At 35.1% G+C, this 21162-nt stretch overlaps 1 protein-coding gene across 5 annotated transcripts in view; it reads left to right on the top strand.

The window, feature by feature from the left end:
* Positions 1–16644, top strand: part of TMEM161B (transmembrane protein 161B) — a 35476-nt gene extending 18832 nt beyond the window's left edge. For 4 of the 5 annotated variants that reach the window (XM_039383709.1, XM_027718978.2, XM_039383708.1 and 1 more), the window contains exons 5-12: positions 998–1154; positions 5896–6047; positions 6564–6624; positions 8299–8439; positions 11787–11900; positions 13045–13219; positions 15240–15336; positions 16206–16644. In XM_039383709.1, coding sequence (XP_039239643.1) covers positions 998–1154; positions 5896–6047; positions 6564–6624; positions 8299–8439; positions 11787–11900; positions 13045–13219; positions 15240–15336; positions 16206–16483 — 1175 coding nt within the window. In that variant the 3' untranslated portion in view covers positions 16484–16644. The remainder of the gene's footprint in view (positions 1–997; positions 1155–5895; positions 6048–6563; positions 6625–8298; positions 8440–11786; positions 11901–13044; positions 13220–15239; positions 15337–16205) is intronic. The other variant, XM_039383710.1, reaches the window with a different exon arrangement.
* The last annotated feature ends 4518 nt before the right edge of the window (positions 16645–21162 follow it).

The following is a 21162-nucleotide window of genomic DNA, read 5'->3' as shown; positions in this document are numbered from 1 at the left end:
AGACGGTGTTTCTTTAACACCGCAGAGTTTTTTGTAGCTACTATGTAAATAAACAAAGCGTTCCCAAGTTTCAATCAGTGCTATTTCCTTGAAATTGTAGCATTTAATTGTCTACCTGAGTGATACAAGATAGGGTTTAACTGTCTTTGAGAAGTTATATATACAAGTTTTTCTGGTGAATCTAACCAGATTGTTATTTCAAAATAAGTACAGGACTTGGAAATATCCAAGTTTGGCCAATTTCATGTGCTTGCCAACAGTTAGCTTGTAGTCAAGTCAAACGTTCAGTAATGTTTTCTGACTTTCAAATTGTGAAGGTGTAGGGAAGGTGTTTGTGTGGGATAGACCACACTTTGCTGTCAAAAATTGTTCTTTGTGGTTTCCAGCACCTCTGGGAGCTCTCTATTCATTGATATGAATCCAGCCTGTATGTAACACAGTACAATCCCCAGAATTTTTACAGTTAAATTTACCCGATGACTATTGCTGTACAGGATGTATTAACAAAATCTGGAAGAATAAGCCATCAGTATCTTAGATGTTGGGATTTTTTTAAATAAAAAGAAGTGATCATATGTAGTATATTAAATGATTGCCAATGAGCTTTAACAGAAAGCCAGAAAAAACTCTGAACTGGAATTGTAGCTAGACTCAGCTGAAGAACTGACCTGTTTTCTTTCTGTAGTGTGAAATCTACATTATGTATGCCTTTTCAATTTAGGATGTTACTGTATAAAACTGGGGTGATAAAATAGTAAAATCTTGTAGCCTTTTAAATGTGAGTAGGTTCCAATGACCACAAGTATTGAATGACAGAAGTGAAGAATGAACTTGACATTGTTGAGTAAGAATATGTGGCTTTTTTACTGTTGTTGCACTTCACTTGCTTGATCTGGGTCTACCTAGAGTTCACTTAACTGAAAACTTTTTTTAGTTGCTACTCCATTGTATATATGTTAAAGCATACCTTTAGCATTCACAAATTTTTATTTTTCAGCACTGCATTATTTTCCGGAGTATCAGTGGTTGGTGGATTTCACTGTTGCAGCTACAGTTGTGTATGTGGTGACAGAAGCCTATTACAGCATTGTGAAGCCCTCACAGGAAATGAATATCAGCGTAGTGTGGTGTCTGCTTGTCTTGGCTTTTGCAGTGTATCCTTTGCTGTTTTCTTGAATCACTCTACTTGTTCCAAATAGTTTACATAATAGTGTAATTCATATAAATCTCTGTGTTGCTAATGGGCAGGATACACAAATATTTAGCATTTGGGAATCATGTAAGCTAGTACCATTGTTTGATAATGTGTATGCTGCACATGCTCTTTGTAAATGCTGGTATCAATAGCTTGTTAACATTAATACCAAATCATTTATGGGAAAAATATATGTGTGCAAATACTAGTGTTCATCTGTAGTATCCAGTGGTTCTAAACTAATTTGGTTTTGCTCAGTTTGGCAATCACAAATAGACTTCTGTACAGAAGATACAGCTTTTGGAGAAGTTTGGAAATCTATTCCACACTTTTTGTTTTCAGTATGCTTAATACTTCTTGAACAAAAAAGCCCTACTTGCTTCATTTTTCAAATGTCAGGAATAACCAATTTAAATAACACTACAATTAATTGCAATTCTAGGTGAAACAGAGTTGTGAATTATATATTGTAGGAAAATCCACTGCAATAGCCCTTTCTTACCGTGGTTTTGAATACAGTCCTATTACTGCTTTCACTTGTTCATCAGTTCAGGGCAAAACCTTAAAAAAGATTTAAGCTGCCTGTCAGTGCAAGTTTTCTGTCTCAGTAGGGTGAATGGGCAAGTGGCTGTTAGAGTCTGTATGGTTTCTGGGCTGATGGGATGAAGTAGTGTGATCCTGTACAGTGTGGCAATGCAGAAGGCTGCAGTACCAGGAAGCACAGTCTAAATTTTATATTAGCATTAACATCTCCATAAATGTGTCAACATAACTTATTCCAGGCATTACAGCTTTCAGAGTGAAGGAGAGCGATGCAAAGAGTGATATACAGAGGCATTGGTAACATTCCCTGTGGTCATTGGAACCTAGTCAGATGAGATTTCAGAAGAAAAGCGGTTCATTCACGTGTTGTGACATCAGGCCTCTGGGATGCGAGAATACTTAAAACTTACTCAACTAATTACTAATTTGGTATGTCAAGACCAGAATGATTCTATGATAATTGACATGCTAGAGAAATTTGGTTACCTCCCTATTTTCGATTGACATCAGTCAATGTGATATGTCAAAAATTAAATATAGAACAGTTTTGTGTTTTGTTGACAAGTGTTTCTTCTGTTTTGTGGGTGTATGGTAAGAGGTGATAGTTTATAATAAGGATTTGACTGAATGAATGACCAAAAAAGTTTAGAGAATTTGGAAATGATAATTAGACATTTTTCAGCTGTGTCTTCCAGAAATGGATGTTTTGATTCAGTGCAGTAACCCACTGTTAGCAACTTTTAATGTTCATAGTGTAGATAATCAGAAAAGTCCAAGAAGCTAATTTAGTCTACACATCTATGTATTAGCAGAAATTTAGTAGTCTAAAAGCAGTAGTACTTGTGTTCCTGGTAATGTGGGTAAACAGTTCCAGGATAGGGATCTCTCTTACTTGTAGTGGAATAGAAAAATAAATCTTTAAATGGCTAGATAGTTTCAGGAAGACTAAAAGGTGTTTCTTGGAGACACCATTTGGAAGACCTGCTGTACCAGCTGCTCAATGTTTAATATTTTTGAAAGGCTGCGGTATATGGTGTTGGACCATCAGTTTTTTTTTTTTCATCACTCACTGTTTCATCACACACTCAGTTTCCAGTGCCTGAAATGGACTAACAGAAGAACTAGCAAAACAAAGATGTTAAGGGAGTTTTTAAGACAGGTTATTGTCATAACCTTCTGATTGTGAATTTTGCCTTAAAAATTACTTTTGCAGTGTTACTGAGAACTCATTTTGGTGTAGACTATAATGTTTCAATTACAATTTTTTTTTATTATTCCTTAGTTACATTTTATTGCAGATAGTAACTCTTCACAGATTGATTTCTCTTATTCTGAAATTTGAGAAGCTGAGTGCTTTTCAAATATTCCAACTGAGCTATTGATCACAATTTTCAGTGTAGCAGTTGCAGCCAAATTACTAGCAAAAGACTGCCTTTGTAAAATAACAAAATGCTTACCAGATGATATAGTCACCTCAAAAACAGGGACAGAGACCAGGTAGAGGTGTTTAATGCGTTCTTTGCCTCTGTCATCAACACCGATGAATGACTAAGGGTGTCCCAGTGCCCGGGCTGAAGGACCATAGCTGTGAGGATGATAAACTCCCAGCTGACTCTAAACCTGTCCTGGATTTGCAGGGCTCCATCTTAACGCCCAGTTCTCTTAAACATCTTCCTAAACAACTTGGACACGGGACTTGAAGGGATGCAAAGTAAGTTTGCAGATGATACAAATTTAGGAGTTTTTGGCTCCCTGTAAGGCAGGGAGTCCTTTCAGAAAGACCTTGACAAATTCGTTGGTTGGGTAGTCATGAGCTGTATGAAGTTTGACAAGGACAGGTGCTCTTCTCTCTGGTGACCAGTGACAGGACCCAAGGAAATGGCATGAAGCTGAGTCAGGGGAGGTTTAGGTTAGATGTCAGGAAATGGTGTCTTACCCAGGGGGTGGTTGGGCACTGGAACAGGCTCCCCAGGGAAGTGTGTCTGTCTGAGTTCAAGAAGTGTTTGGACAAGGCTCTCAGGCACATGGTGTGATTCTTGGTGTGTCCTGTGCAGGGCCAGGAGTTGGACTTTTAATGATCCTTGTGGGTCTCAGCCAACTCAGAATATTGTGTGATTCTGTGAATTGACAGATTTCATGTGTTTTAGTAGGAACAGAAGATGGATCTTTTTCTCTTCAACCATGTGGACTGTATAATTAAAAAATTACATAATTACAGCAGTTTAAAAAAAAAAAATATTTTTGTAAAGGGATGTACCATAAATTCTACAGGCATATCACCTCTTGTGGCCAAAACAAAATAAATGAAAGTGGGGGATGAGGAATCTATTAACTTAGCACTGAATACTCCCAGATTATTCCTTTAGTAGGTACTGAATAGTAGATCAGGCAGTGAAAGGAAGTGATGAAGCAAGCCACAATGCTTCAATTTTCTCCATCCCTAAAATAGGAGCAGTGGTGATTATTCAACTAACAGAGGGTTTCAATCACGTGTAGTTTGCATAATCATTAATCTATTTATTGAGTTCTGAATCTGCACTATAATTGGAGTTTATTGTCAGTATTCTTTCTTTTTCCTGGTTGAATTTTCTGTATCTTTCAGGCACAATCCATAGTTGAAAACATGATGTATCCAGGGGGTTATAAATCTGATTATAGGTTAGGACTGTAGATCACAAACTGTTATTAAGTCCTTTGTATAACTTCAAGGTGTTTTCAATTTCTGATTGATGTCCCTAGCTTTAAAAAGACATTTGGTTTAAGGATGTATTATTAGAGAAATAAAGCTTTCCAGAACACAAGTCTGTATGACCTATTATGTGCCTCTTTTTGGGATGAGGTAAGTCTTCCTTTAAATATATAAATTTTTTCTGTAAAGTATGAAGGGATCTTAAGTTGATTACTATGAGCTTAGAATTGTTGGATGCTGTGCTTAGGCCACTCTACTCTGTGCATTTGAAAACCTCTCTGCATACACATGAAATGCAACAATGCCTGTGTAAAATATGTGCTGCCTGATGAAGTGTGGCATTGCATAATCGTGTTTTCTTGAGAGGTTAACTGATGACTGGTCAAATGTTTTACTGAATAGATACACTAAAACTTGTTTTCTTATAATCTACATCTTAAAATTCTTCGGTATTAAAAAAATGCAAATATGAATGTTATTACATTGTGGGGAAAAAAAAAAGGTGTACAGTTTACGTTTAAAATCGAGTTTTTCCTTGGTCTCTTTGCCTTTTCAAAGCATGTAGTGTCTGGAATGATCTCCAAATACTTTATTTAAATCTGCGCTGGATATTACCTGTCATTTGAAAATAAAATAAATTATGATGGGCTGCAGTTCACAGTAATCAGAGTTGACAGCGTATCATCAAAAATTTGTCATAATCTGTTTAAATTTAGAGCTAATTATATTTAGAAATGTGTAAAAGAGGAGAATATTAAAAAAATATTTTTAAAACATCCTGATAAGAGAGGCGGTGATGTCTTAAATAATTGTCTTTGTGGCACTGGGGTTAGATAAAAGAACTTGATATATCATACCAGACCGTATAGGGTTTTGAAGGCCGATTTTGTGTTTCCAAGGTGAGCATGGGATAGATTTTTTTAGATAGATTTTTCTAGATAGTACTGAATGTACTGTTGTCTTACTTTCTTTGATAGCTAAAAATCTCAAACATGCACAGATCAGGTGCTTAGGGACATGGTTTAATGATGAACTTGGGGTGTTATGTTAATGGTTGGACTCAATGATCTAAAAGGTGTTTTCCAATCAAAATAATTCTAGAATTCTGTCTGAAAGGAGAGAAATACAAGTTCCATCTTTTCATGTGTTTTATGTTTTCTTACTCTAAGTAAACCTAGATCAAAACTGTGCCAGAGTAGTGTATTCCTGGCTACCGATTATGTGATTATTAGGCTTTATTGCATTCTCTAATTTAACCTGAAATTGGCTGAACACATATTACTTTAAGAAAAAAAAAAAAAGGCATATTGTAGAACATCCCTAGTGTAGATGACCAAAATGTAACTTTATAATTCTTAGTTATTTTAGTTGTTACAAGTTATTATAGTTATTACAAGTTTTTATTATATACAAATGGATATTTAGTTCCTTTATAAACTTAATTTTCCTTGACCTTTTTCTTGTGTAGTAAGGTACTATTTTCGTTGACTACCCATTATTTCAAAGTTGAGGATGGAGGTGAAAGATCAGTCTGTGTCACCTTTGGTTTTTTCTTCTTTGTGAAAGCGATGGCAATTCTCATTGTGACAGAAAACTACCTAGAGTTTGGACTGGAATCAGGTAACTCCTTTCTTTAGTGTTTGAAGCAGCTCTAGTGATTGCATGATCTGAAAAAAATTATTTCCAGCGTTTTTGCGAATATCTGTGTTAAAATGAGTGGTATGTGTCATATACTTCTGAAAAATTTTGTTTTGGAATGCAGATTCTAAAGAATATCCCAAATGGTTTCCTTGTTTTCTTTTAAGTAGTGTAATCTTTGCCTGGTTATTTGTTTTGTTAATGATATTTACCTTCCAGTTTTAGATTTAACCCTTTTTGGTTTTCATAGCAAAGTGAAACTCCTTTACTGGAACAGACCAAAAAAAAGTTATATTTTTTCATGTCCTGAAATGTACAAGTATTAGAGATGTTAGTAATCAAGTTTTATTGTATTATGGCTAACTAATTAGTACATGAAAAGCTATGCTAGACATGTGAAAACTTGTTTGAAAGATCTGTTACCTAGTATTTTATTTACAAAAAGGCATTCTGCATTTGTACTGTAATAAAATAAATATAATATATGTGTCTCTACAGGTTTCTCAAATTTCTCTGAAAGTGCTATGCAGTTTCTTGAAAAACAAGGTTTGGAATCCCAGTAAGTTTCTGGACATACATTTGTCTGTTTTATATATGCATTTACAACTGAATCACTTGGATTTTCTTAGCAAGCATTTGACTTGCATGTTTTGCTCTTGTACATGGTTATAATATCTACAATAATGGGAAGAGGTGAGTTAATGAAAAGAATCTGTCAGTACCCACAGTTAACTGAAGTTGCATTAGCGTTTTCTTTTTAATACAGAGGTGGTTTCTGACATTGTGATTGTAGCTCGTAAGATTCAAAACTGTAAATGATTTTTCATGATCTTTCCCTTCAGCTTTGCAAGGATTGTTTAAAATAGGTGATACGTGTTTTTTGTAATTCCTATGGCATGCAAGAGGGTGAGTGTGCAAAAGCTACAGATGGAGTTTGAGGAAATTGGCATTAGGAATAAATTTTGGTGCTCAGTCCTGTTTTTGGGTTGTAATAGCATGCTCCTATCATGCAAAACCATCTACTTGCTACAGGACATCCAAGTTTTGTATAGACTGTTGGAGGAGCATGCCATAGCTTGTGATGTTACATAAGTATACAACTACTGTCTCAGACAGCCTTTGTATATTGCAAAATGGATTTCTGTCACATTTCTTTCTTTATACATGTGCTCTAAAATTTATGGGGCATTTCATTATTGGGAGCGCACCTTTGAATTTCTTGCTTATTAGGTCTCAAGTATCATGCAGAAGCCATGGGATATCTTTATTTTTGAGGAACAGAAGTTTCCTCAACCTAGATTAGCGTCATTTATGAATAAATTCATGGGAAATCTGTGATGGAATCCCATGTGTTTCTTAGCATTTCTTTACTCTGCTTTCCTAAGCTATTTCCTTTTAAGTGTTTGTTTAAACTTTTGCAGTGCTTTGGCTGTTTATAGTAGCAATTGAGTGGATGGTGATTCTTGGTAGTTTAGATGACATAGATTAAGAAAGAATTTGAAACATATGATTTGGTTTTGTTCCTCTTGAATCTATTAGTTACATGTCACTTGGTTTTTTTTGTTGTTTGGGGGTTTTTGCTTTGTTTGTGTTTTTTTTCTTTGTGTGATCCAGTGTTTGTTAATTCTGTAATTAATTCTGTAAAAATTCTGTAATTTGGTTAATCCTGGAAATTTTTTCTGTAATTTTTTCATATAGTATACTAATCACTTGGAAGAGACATGTAAATGGCCACATGTGTGTTTTGGATAAATCTGTGAAAAGCTGCAGGAATAACAATTTGATAGAGCTTTTTAATGGATAATGGTAGAATGAAGTATCCATTTTGTCTTTGACCAATTAAGCTGGTGTCTGTTCCTCTCTTAAAAACATAGTCCTTAAAATCATTCTATTAGCTATTTCTGTTATATGATTTGTTGTTAATTACAATATAAAATTACTCTTTTTTTTTTTCTTTTCTGCTAACAAATTAACGTCTTATGGGCAGTAGCTTAGGTTTTTCTCTTTTACTAGGATAAAAATAGGTGACTTGGTTGGGTATGACATTATTTTTTTAAAATTTTAGCTTCTGATTGGTTTGTAATAATGCTGGTATTCCAGAGTAAGACTATAGAATACTGTTGGCTTTTTTTAATTAAATGTTAGATACTGTTGAGTTGAAAGTAGTCTCTGATACCCCCATCCCCCCAACTTCTTCCCCAAGAAAATGCTTATTTCCTTTCTTTTCTTTTAGGGGTCCTGTGTCTAAACTAACCTTCAAATTGTTCCTGGCTGTTCTGTGTTCACTTATTGGTGCTTTTTTGACATTCCCTGGCTTGCGACTGGCTCAAATGCATCTGGATGCTCTGAATTTAGCAACAGAAAAAATAACACAGTAAGAGAAAATATATGCAAATAGGTATATGCTACTCAGTCTTAAATCTTTTGTGTCTGAAAATAAACAAAGCAAACTATTCCAACAAGAAGGTAGTGACTAAGACTTCTGTTGCTGCGTGCTTTTCATATCTTGAGCAGACTTGCCACCTACCTCTTTCTGCTCAACCTGTGCTCTGCCAGTCTGTTACAGTCTTTGCCTTGTAATTAGAGCCCAATTAAAGGAGCCTTCCTTTCCTCCTGCAAGAGCTCCACCATGACTGTCTCTGTGTTCTGCTTTCATTCACCCATCATTTCCTTCTGGAAGTAAGATAACCTTCAGGAAGTAGAAGTGCAACCACAGACTTTTTTTTCCACCCCCACCTCCAGGTGGGCATTGTGCCTTTAATCAATCTAGTGTAGGATACAGTGCAAAAATGACCCAGAATATTTAATAAGGGTCAGATATTAATATCAGTTTAAAGGAATGTTTTCATTTTCAGTCATTCTTGAGTTTGGCAGTAAAGTGTTTTATCCAATTTCACTATTTCTCTTGAGCATTCTCTGGTTGAGGGTGAAACTCCAGTCTTTCACAGATCTTGATGTTTTATACGTGGTAATGACAGATTCTGCAACATTGGCCATTGTGGCTACTTAGTCTGGTGAATTTCCTAAGAGAACCATTATGTTTTCTGATACAAAAATTATTTTTGTTCAGACTGCATTTTTGTTCTTTTCCCTCATAAATGCCCAGCTTAAAATTAATCTGTTTGATGTGGGTCCTTCGCTCCTGGTAAATTTATAAGCAGGTATGCTGTGTTATTATACTTGCACTCTGTGTGGTTGTCCAGCTACAGCTGCAAGCTGTTGGCTTGTTGTATGTGCTGTTAAGTTTCTCTCTGTGTGTAGACTTGAGTGACTTGAATCACTTCCTAATCTGTTCTTTTCACCTAGACAAAGTTCTTAGTTTTTAGTTTTTATGATTCTCAATATTTTAAAATTTCTTATGCCTTTTCTAAAGTATTCTTTAGTTTTCTAACATCTTTCTTGACCTGTGGACATTACATCCTAGGCAGAAATGTAAACTTTCTGAAACAATAGTCCATTAATCAATAGCTAAAAGCCAATTAATATTCACTAGAATGTGATTATGAAAAATAAAACTTCTCTGGCTTCATGTTTAGAGGATATTGGAACTGATTGTTAAAGCTAACTTTGTGCAACACAAAGCAAATTATTTTCACAAGTACCAGTACTTTGACTATTCAACTGAAAAAATGTAAAAATTATCATAAGTGGATTAAAACTTGGTCAGATCAACATAGTTAGGTAAAGAAATTATAAGCAAACAATCATTGTCAAGTGATAGGTTCTAATAGGCCTGAGACCATTACTTGCCCTTATGACATGTTTCTATTAATGAGTACATCATTTATTGACAGTGACGAAAAGGGTGCTGTAAATGAGAATGACATGTCACTGATACAAAGCTCTCTAATTTGGTTACAGGAAAACTGTTTATCTTTGCAGTCACATGCATAGCCTACTTAAAAAAGCAACCAACCAAACAAAACCAAAACAAAAGCAACCAACCAAACAAAACCAAAACAAAACCAACAAACAAAGCAACCAACCCCTGAAACAAACAAAAAAACTAAGCAAGTTCCCAAAGCTGCCCAAAAAACCCACCAGCTACCAATGTCCCCCAAAACCCAAGCAAAAACCCCCAAAATTAATCAACCCAAAAAAGCCCAACACGAAATCATATTTCTTTACCGAATGAAACACCTAACGTACAGAGAACATGGACCAAATAAAGCCCAAAAACTTGAAGATTAATGGTTAAGTTCCACTTTGCTAATACGTACAAAAATTATTACTGTGATTCTTTTATGTGTGTAGGAATTAAGTTTATCGTTTTGGGTAAACAGAATAAAAATCATCTGGTGTCCCTTTTGGTTTTGATAGCTGTTTGACTTTTTTTTTCCCCTTTAGAAAGCAGTATTCTTTCCTGCATATATTTGGAGTCTTCTTAACCAACTTGTATCATTTTTGTATACATTCCCTCCTCTACCAGGGTCTGCTTCAGGACTCTTTCAGCCTTTCTGCCTATACTTGAAAAAAACAAACAACTGAAACAAACAAACAAACAAAAAACCCCACAAAACCCAAAACCAAACAAAATAAGAAAAAAAGCACCCTTTGTCACATTCCAGTCCATTAACTCAGTAGGATCTCTTAAATAAGTAGAAGTTCAGCTAAAAGGCTTCCACAGTTTAGTGAAATGCTTTGAAATGTTGTTTGATGATGTTGTGTTCCCTAGCAACACTAAATAGTTATCAGGGCTTATTTCTTCATCTGAAATCAATTATTTAAATGTGTGTGATGACATCTTCTGAAACTTGCAGACATTTTAATGGTTTCAGGAAGTTTGACAGTTTTCAATCAGTGAGATCTTGTGTTCTTTAGAACAACTTTTGATTATGTCATTTTCTAGAGTGTAGAAGCACTGTGGTGGAGGTGGAAGTGTAGACAACCTGATTCTGTTAGTGAGGAGGCATTGCACTAACAAAACCACCAGATCTCTTCAACTGTTTTAATTTCATTTAAGTGATGAAAAACGATTGGGGTATGGCGTTTATAAATAAAGAAGTATATTAATTTCAGGGGAAAGTCCAGAAAACTATATCCCCTCTTAAAATTCTGCTGGTTTGTACTCAAAGATCACAAAAGAGTACTACTTTTACTTCAACTGTGCAGTTTCATACTTTTAAAAGGAAAAAACTGTGCTGGCTTTTTTTGGCTTTTTTTTTTTCGATCTGAGTATCTTTCATTGAATGTAAGTACCAAGTTTGATTTAGTCAGGATTCCTAAATAAAAATCTTTGTTAAACTGGGAAATCTGATCTCTGAGAGCTGTTTCTCCTGGTCTGTATAGATAATGGAAGTTAATCTGAGTAGATTTTTAATAAAGCAAAAAATAGTAATATAGCAGCATATTCACCATAATTATCTGAGATGCTGAGTTTCTAAATTAAAACTGTAATAGCTAGTGCAGTTTGGTGTTAGTCCATCATATAAAAATTTTCAACAACAGTCTTTTAGTGTAGTGTGGCATAGTGTGTGGAACTCCTTTGGTTGGATTGTTTGCAATAAATATTCTAAGAGCACTTTTTAAAAGCCAGATCTGGTGTGATTTTGCAATACATAGTATTACTGTTTTGTCGAAATGTAAGTCATGCCTATTTTCTTATTTATCTTTCTTTTTAATTTTAAAATTAAGGTTTCTCCTTTTGAATCCATACACTCTGTTCAACAGTATGGTGATTATTTTTGTTTAATAACTTCCACTTTTTTTTTCTGCTTTCAGAACATTGCTACACATAAACTTCTTGGCACCTTTATTTATGGTTCTTCTGTGGGTAAAACCAATCACTAAGGACTACATTATGAACCCACCTTTGGGCAAAGAGAACATTCCTTTGTAAGATTCCCTTTAAAAATTTTTTCTGGAGTATTGAGAACAAAATCATGTCTATGTTCTTTGAAAGTCATAGGAACATGAAAGACTCAAAATTTAATTGCACCTGCTATAAAAGGTATTGTGGAAGGTGCTACTGAGTTCTGAAGAGCTTCTGTTATTTCAGAAGAATGAGGATTAGTTGCAGAATGTTGAATGTTAAGGTGGTGGTTCCCAAAAAGCTGCTGTCTTCTGACATCTGCTTGGCAGTATTGGGATGATCTTTGTAGGGGTGGAATACCACCTCATTACTACCTTTGGGAACCTTGTATCTTATATATTGATGTAGGAGAGAGGAGTGATTCCACAGAAGACAGTCGAGAAATGTTGGCATGAGAACTGAGCTAGGCAGTTTGTTTTAAGATCTACATGTTGATGAAGTGCATATGGAATTGGTAGCTAAAATATTCAAAACATAAAAGGGGAAAGAATTTTCAAGAAGAGTGGTATCTGAAATTCAGATTGTATAATTAGCATAGGTGATTGTCATTGTCACAATTAGTCTAAATAGTTCAAAATTGTGGTATTCAAATAAACTTGAACAGATATGATTAGCTGACACATCTTGCTTTCTAGGGCTGAGATACACTTCTAAGGTGGTTCTGTGACCACTGATCTATTACAAAAAACACCACAAATGTACATATTTTGTGCATCTGTTTTGTTCCTTGGTTTATTTTAAAATGAGGCTATAACTGGCTATCTCAGGCAACTGAAGTACCCATTTACTATCTACTACTGTGTGTCTGAAAACCGGTATTATCTGAGTGAGCTTGGGTTTTAGCATCCTGCCTTCATTACTCAGAATTTAAGCACTTAAGAACTGTTCTTATTTACAGACAAATGCATACTAATTTGGATCTAATGCTATGATAGGGTTACTGAGAAGTAGCAGGAGGGAGAAGTAGAAGCCAAAAGTGAATATTACTTGCAAGTGAACTTCATAACTGTAGATTGTGTGTTAACTATTTTTTGACAATATACCTCAAGATTTCTTTACAGATGATACAAACAAAAAATTGTGGCCTTTAATAAGAGTAGGTGGCCCTTGGAAAACAGTAGGTGGCCTTTGGAAAACAACATCACCCTTTTTTTTTTTTATCTACAGAATGTCAGAAGATACGTTTGACACTGTCAGGTTGTGGATTATAATCCTGCTGTGTGCTTTACGGTTGGCTATGATGCGCCATCATTTGCAGGCCTATCTAAATTTAGCCCAGAAAAGTGTGGATCAGATGAAAAAGGAAGCTGGCAGAATAAGTATGGTTGATTTACAGAAAATGGTAAGTATGGTGGCACTGAAGTTATATATTTGGAGTACTCTGCTGTGCAAATGTTTTTTTTCCAGTTGGTTACATGTTCTGTGGCAGAAAAGCTGAAATCCAAATGAAGCTTCCTAGACTATATGTCCTATAAAAATAGCACCATTACAGAGAAATTCTGCAAACCAAAATATGGAGAGGTGTATCATCTGTATTATGCACATGGCTTCTCCCTGGTTATTTGGAAGTTGTTGTAAAAGATCCCTTCAGATATGTGATGATGTGTAACTAAAACATGGGAAAGAAAAGATTCAGTTTAGATAGAAGGGTAAAATACTGTTACGAACTATTATTTTTAAGTTGAGGGAAAATTTGTGATAAGGGGGTTATATTTTGGAATAAAATGAGAGATGTTTAATTCTGTCAAACCACTCTCAAGCGCACTAGCCTAGTTAAAAAATAGCCTATCTTATTGTGGACAAGGCAAGATTTCTTAGATTTTTTTTTTTATTTATTTAAAAAGAAGAGTTATAAAGTATATCATAAACAAATGAAGGAGTAGAATGGTGTTGCGTGTTGCCTGCAAAATAAACTTAAATTTCTAGCATTGCGTGATAGTGCTACCTGTTGATCCTGCTGAGTTGGGGTGTGTTGCAGGAGGAATATTAAAGTATGGGTAAGACTCTCTCCTAGGATTGTCATTGTTACTTTTGGTTATACTAAGTAACTGAAGGTCCTAAGTGGACTGTGCAGTAGTGACTTACAAATAAAATGGCTAGGAATTTGCTTCAGAAAAAAAATTAGGAAATACAAGTAACAGCAACGGATTAGGACAGAACTATGCCAATTGCTGTAAATTCACTATCTTATTTCTGGGAATTTTAATCCTATCCATAAAACAGTAATGTCTTCTCTATGTGGCATTTCCAAAATCCATTTATCCAGTATCTTCATATCTTCTCTTTGAGGAGGCCACAGTCGCTAGATCTAGTCTTGTTTAACTAATCATGTTTGCTTTACCTTTTTCTGGAATTTCTGCCAGTAAATTATTTTCTGTCATTCTACAGCGATCATTACTATTAATTTGCTATTTTTGTTGTCTTCCATCAATTTTCTGACAATAATTTTTGTCTCATGCTTTTTCTTCTGTCACTGTCATACTACTTTTTCTTCTCATGTTAGTGTTTTAATGCCTGCTCATTATGAAGCCTTTTGAGGTTTTAGAGGTGTTCCCAAAAATGTCATGTCTGCCTTCATCATTTTTGCCACCCTGCATTCTGTTCTTTTCTAAAACCCACTTAGGTTTATTTCATTGCTTGCTTGCTGTTATTTCAATACTTTTTTCATTCTTTATTTGGTCTAGGCTTTTAGGTCAATAGCGTATATAAAATATGCAATGTAACAATCTTGAAAAAAATGGAACAGATTGAGAGCAGAGGGAGGGATTTCTGTGAACCGTAGTGTATATCTAAAATAAAGACCATTTAAATGCTGTTGATCAACTGCTAATGAAAAATCATCTTGTCATTGTTTTTAACATAAAGGTATTTCACAGTTGAAAATTTAAAAAATATCTTGCTTTTGGAAAGAGGCTGCAACATTAATCAAACTTCCATTTACTTTTTGTGAGGCCTTGGGCTGTGACTACTACTTCATTTTTGAAATGGGATTTAGTTTGTAAATCATTGGAAACTTTAAAAATTAAACATTTAGTTTTGTTTCTGGTGTATTGAAATAGGAATCTTTGATGGCATGCAATTTCTCTTTGTTTTAACAGAACTGATACTTTTAATTATTTCCCTTCAGCTCTTCCTCTCAGATTTGTAAATGTCCTGAAACTAGAGTTCATTGTAGGGATTTCTTCTTGAGATCTTTTGAAGACGGTAGGTCACATGACAAGAGGTGTTAGAAAACTCTTAGAACAGCTTTAATGCAGAAGTACTGGGGTTTTTTAATAAATTCTTTTTAGTCAACATGTTCATAAGGATTTGCTTTGCTCAGCTAGGACTCATGAATTTTACTCTCTTCTGTTTTTTCCCAGGTGGCTCGGGTATTCTATTATCTTTGTGTAATTGCACTGCAGTATGTTGCACCATTGGTAATGCTCCTTCACACAACTCTGCTCTTGAAAACACTAGGTAGGCAAAACTCGATCAACAAAAATACATTCAGTTTTACACCAGGCTTTTATATTTTCACCTTACTAAAGAGAGTAAGAATGTATGGGTAGAATTTGCAATATAGAAACACATTGTAGTTTCCTGCTCTTTAAAACATTCATGTGTGGCTTTAAAGCAGTTTTCTTCATTGCTGCTTTTGATATCTTTCAATCATATACTAATTTGTTTAATTTGTTTCTGAGAAATTGTGTAACACAACCAACTAAGTTGTTTGCTTCTGTTGAAATATTTATCTTTCAAGAAGTATTCTATAAGTGAGCTGTATAAAACATTGTTGATTTACCTTCATGAACATACCTTAAAGGATTTTTTTCAGCTTTTTTATCTTTAGTAGGCTTTTTGAATGGGAATTATAAAATATGGTGTTCATGTAATTACTGGGAGATCTGAAGTCACTCCAGTTTGATATTTTTTTTCCTTTTTTCTTGTGAGAGATAACTTTCACAGCCTGCCATGCAGTCATGGCATTCTTTTTTGCAAAAAGGCAATGGAATGATATAGGCTTTATTAGGCTGTGATTCATTCTGTTCTGGAGTAGACATCTACATCTGGTGAGATGAATTGTACCCAGAACTGACAGGGGTCCCAAGGCAGCTATATTGCATGTAGAGGTCAGGATGCGAAAAGGAAAGGTGAATCCTACCCCAGTAGGATTCTGGTATGATCAGGAAACCATGCAGATGAATACAGTTAGTATTTACTAAGTTATAAAAAGTTAACATTTTTATGTGTGTGTTCAGAATATATCTGAAATGATCTGTGGAGTAGTAGATAGAAGTAGTAGAACTTAATTTTACAAAAATCTGTTACTTGTTTGTTTTTGACAGGTAATTATTCTTGGGGCATCTACTCAGAACTGAATTCTGACACTCCAGTAGAAAAGAGTCTGCTTCCCAGTTCTGTTTCTTCTGAGTTTCCACCTGCTGATGGAAAGATGAAAGTAACAGTAGTACAAATAACCACGGCTTTGGGAAGTCTAAAGAATATTTTCACTCCTCTCCTGTTCCGGGGACTCCTGTCTTTCCTCACCTGGTGGATTGCTGCTTGCCTTTTTTCTACAAGCCTTTTTGGGCTCTTCTATCACCAGTACCTGACTGTGGCATGAACGAGTCAACTGACAAAGCAAGTGTGAGGTCAATACAAACCCAGGTACCCAAGAGGAGATGAAGAGAAAACTATATATGAAGAGAAAACATATCATAATTATTTTTAAGCACTTCCTCTGTGTTCTCAGGGTGAATAATCTTAAAATGTTTAAAATCACAACTGGGTTTGTTATTTTTGTTACCCAAATGGTAGGTAACTAATTGAATTATAGTGTTGGGACTGACTGACATTATTGTGTGATAGATGGTGGTAAGCATGCTGAAAAAATGCGACCTCTGAGTATCTTGGTTTCCATAAACAGCAAACCAGCCTCAAAAATTTGTGTTTTACACATCAAAGTCAGTGACTGAACTGCGTTCAAAGGGTACTGGTTGTAGTGATGGTGGCTGCCTATCGTTTTAAGTCTTGAAACTGAGCCATACTATGAAAGGAGAAAGAGGGGATTTAAAAAAAATAATTCTGTTGGATAGCTATTGATCACTTTTCTCCATGGAAAATGAAATAATCCAACAGGACAGGAGAGTTACTGTATATTACAGTAAGGAAAGTTGTATAAAATTTAAATTTAACAGGAGTTATGTACGTACCTGACAGGTATTGCTGCCTACATATTTTGCAGGAGTGCTTGTGCAGTAAGAAGAGAGTTATAACAAATATATTATTTCAGTCCCTGCAGTCATTTTGGAGTAATGGCCATCTGTATTGGTGCTAATATTGATCCACAGATTCCATCTGGATCTTTTAAATTTCTTCTTTTGAGGTAGTAGATAAATTCTATTGAATGCACAAAATAATAGAAAATAATTAGTGACAACAATCAAACATTTCAAAACAAAACAGTTTAATCCTGCTGACTGAGAGTGTATGTATATGTGTTATGTGCATATAAATATATATTATATATTAAATATATAATATATATGAAGTTATAAAATATGGAATCTTATTTTAAATTACTGAATGTATCTTACAGGGCCGTGGGAGAGGGATGTATGTGTATCTAGTAATTTCAAGATCCCTTTTGAAATGAAAATTAAATTTTTTTTTGAAAGTTGAGTTGAAAGGGCTATTTGTTTTTGGTGCCTCTTCAGAGGTACTCAGCTATACTAAAGAACTTTTACACTGTCTTGGAAGAAAAGATTGCTTAAACTGTTAATCTTGAAGTTTCTGCTCTGTCAGATCATCATCTTTTGCCACTTTAATCTGTCTTAACTTGGCCATATAATAAGAGTTAATAGATCTTGGCTCCAGAAATAGATTTTCTGTGTAATAAAACAGCTATATAGTAAGGAGAAGAAAAGCATCAACTTTACAAGTTTTGCTTAAGTGGAGGGATAAATTCCAAGTATAAAACCATTGACAGTTTTTCAGATGTTTTGTGTAATTGCAAAACCGAATGGGGATTTATATGCAGTAGCTTTTTTAAACAGTTAATATTACACTTTGCAGAGGTCAGTGGGTTTTTTAACTAATACTAGCTGTTTTTATGTTACTGTTCTTTTTCTCTTGAATTTGTGTACAGCTTTTGCATATAATAATCATTTATAAATGGAAAAGCTTAACTAAATATTTAATATGTAGCAAACCTACCATATGGGAAAACAAACTCAATGAATGCAGAAAATCAAGAATTTAAGCTGGTGATAAACTATCTTACTGTGTTGAATGCCTTTTAAGTTATTTATTAGTTTATTAAATTGCATTTAGTGATACTGGGGGAAGATTTGTGTACACCAGCCAATACCTACCGCATGCGTTGGGGATGTCTGAGAACACCTTGCATGATGCTACTGGTTTTAGTTCAGTGTAGTATTTCAATGTGACTGGTGCTGCAAGCTTTGTTGTTTTCACACCAGCTTTTCGTAACTAACGAGGACAAAGGCTTAACTGTGAATTGGCCTAAAGAATAGTATTTGACTTTATAGATTCAGATCTTAAAACATTCTTAGGAAGTATCTTTCAGATGAACAATAGAATTACAAAATATGACAGGTCCAGCAATCCTGGACTTTCTTATTAGTTCAAGATATATCATTACTAATAGAATTAACAAGACCAGCTTTTAAGTTAGAGTTAGGTGTTCAATGCTAATCCTTTTTTCAGGAAGATAAAACAATATAGTGCAGTTTGGTTGGGATAGTAAACTTGGCTGAAGACTCTCACTATGTAGATGTAACCTGTTGTTGCAATCTGAAGGAGTAAATTCTGGATAATAGAGAATACTCTAAAATAATGTTAAACATCAGAATTTCTGTTGACATAGTTATTGTTCAAGCTTATAAGCACAAGTGAACTGTAGTTATATAGTATTGAATTCAGCAAAGGCAATGAGTGGATCACGTAGCTGAGCTTCACAGAGCTTTTGCTAAGAGCTCATGCTGTCTTGCTATTCAGACATCACACTGATCACAATGAAAAATAGGCACCTGGATGTTGCTAACATTAAGATCAATGCTTCTAGCCATTGCTGTTCCATTGTTCTGCAGAACTGAGTGGTTGACCTTCTGGTTAGCAGTCTGATCTGAGTGGGAGATAGTCTCTCATTGGATCCATTTAATCCTTAGATGAGTCCAGGAGGCTTATGAAAAACTAAAATATGGCAGTAAAATGTGAAGTGACAGTGAAACTAGAGGGCCTGTATTGCCAAGGTTTTGAGCAATTATGATATATACACTAAAATGTCTTTTGGGGTTGTTACTTTAATAGTCCTGACTTCCATGTATATTATGTAAGGTTCAAAGGAGTATCTGCCCACTTCTTTAGTAAGTTCTTTTAAAAGAGCAGCTAACAAATGCTTTCTTTTTTTTTTCATGGAGACCTTTACCAGCACCTGGGAGTGAAGGGAAAGCATCTTGCAAAAGTGGAAAAACAAGTAAAACAGTACTGAAAGCTTGGTAGTTTTTATTCAGATTTCTTACACATTTTATCTTGCTTTTTGGCCAATGCTTAATCATAGAATTCTAGAATGGTTTGGGTTGGAATGGACCTTAAGGGTCATCTCATTCCAAATCCCCTGCCATGAGCAATGGCACCAGACCAGGTTGCTCCAAGCCTCATCGAACTTGGTCTTGAACACTTCCAAGGATGGGGCATCCACAGCTTCTCTGGTGAACCTGTGCCAGTACCTCACCACCATCACAGGGAAGAGTTTCTACCTAATACCTAATCTAAATCTCCCATCTTTTAGTTTAAAACTATTCCCCCTTTTCCTGTCACACTCTGCCTGTGTAAAAAGTTGTTCTCCCTGTTTTTTTATAAGCCCTGTTTAGTACTGGAAGGTTGCAGCAAGGTCTCCCTTAATTTCTGAGAGATTTAAGGCTGAAATGTGCCTTTGGCAAATAATCCATATTTGTCTCTTTCTTCAGGTCACGCCTCCCTCTCTCAGTGATGTGACTTGTTAGCTTGACTTCTGTTTCTGATCTACAGTGCTTTCCCCATGTCCCTGCTCAGAACAAACTAGGCTAAATTTAGTTTGGTATTGTATTTTTACTTCTGTTGTTTTGGTTTAAATTAAGCTATTTTTGAAGGATTAGTTCCTTTAAATAGGTTATATAACTGAATTCCAGGTGAAATATGAACAAACTCGTTAGCGATTATTTAAACACTGCACTTTTTTAAAGTAGGTCCCTGTAGACAAAGTGTTAAGATAGTGATAAATCCAAGTCTTCCGGCAAGCTCAGGGAGGTCCAGATCTAACACTTGGGCAATTTCTGAGCTAAAAGAATTTGATTAGAAAAAGGAGAATAAATTATATCAAGTCTATTCTTCCACTTTGTAGGTGAGGTTTTTAGGCAGCACTTGTCCTCTTTTGATACCTTCTCAAGCTGTAGGATTTGCCACTTTTTGAGGTCTCTTTAGCTGCACAGTTTTTTCCTCTTCCAGAATTCTCTTGCATAAGAATCAGCAGATTAAGTAACAGGGAAAAACAGGTTATATCAGTACAAGAGAACATAGTTGTACAGAGCAATGTACTTAGAGAAAATTAATTTCTGTGGCAGTTGTTCTCCTCCTTTGAGTCACAAGTACTGCAAGATGGTGGATTCTTCCTTGGGTTGTGAAGTCAAATTTGCCTGTGGACAAAAATGCCACGAAGATACATCAGCACAACAATTACGTAGCATAACCACTCTGTGTAAAGGTTAGCGAGTACAGAAATTTCAACAACTTCAAAGGAACAATTAAAAGGGTTGTACTTGGTTACAGTAGCTACAGCTAAGTGGTAATAGGGGTCTTGGATGTATCACATAAAAAATTTAACATGTGATCTTAAAGCTGTCAGAAGACTCTACAAGGTAAAAGGCCTTATGCCTCTTTATTCTCAAAAGTCTGTGCATTCCACAGAGAAGATTTTGATCAGTTTTTAAATACTATGCTTCATACTTTATCACGTGACACAATGTGCATGATAGACACAACCCCTCCCCTCCCAGACTTAACCCAACAGTTAATTTTGTCAATATAAAGTTACTATATAGTTTTAGTTAAGGTTTAAGTGCACAGAGAAAACAGAAACCTTGAATGAGAATGAGGCCAAAGAAAATTATATGTTCTCTTGGGGATATCTTTCTATAATGGCTTAGCAAAATCTAATGGAGGAAGGCAACAGCAGGTTACTTGTATCCTAAATCAAATATTAAATGTGAATCTTTACCATTATGAGTAAGACTGTTATTTTTA

This window comes from Pipra filicauda, unplaced genomic scaffold (genome assembly GCF_003945595.2).
Source record: "Pipra filicauda isolate LSUMZ 115617 unplaced genomic scaffold, ASM394559v2 scaffold31_size4109673_pilon, whole genome shotgun sequence".
Lineage (NCBI taxonomy): Eukaryota > Metazoa > Chordata > Aves > Passeriformes > Pipridae > Pipra > Pipra filicauda.
The sequence above is the reverse complement of the archived record's forward strand: the minus strand, read 5'-3'. Positions and strand labels throughout refer to the sequence as shown.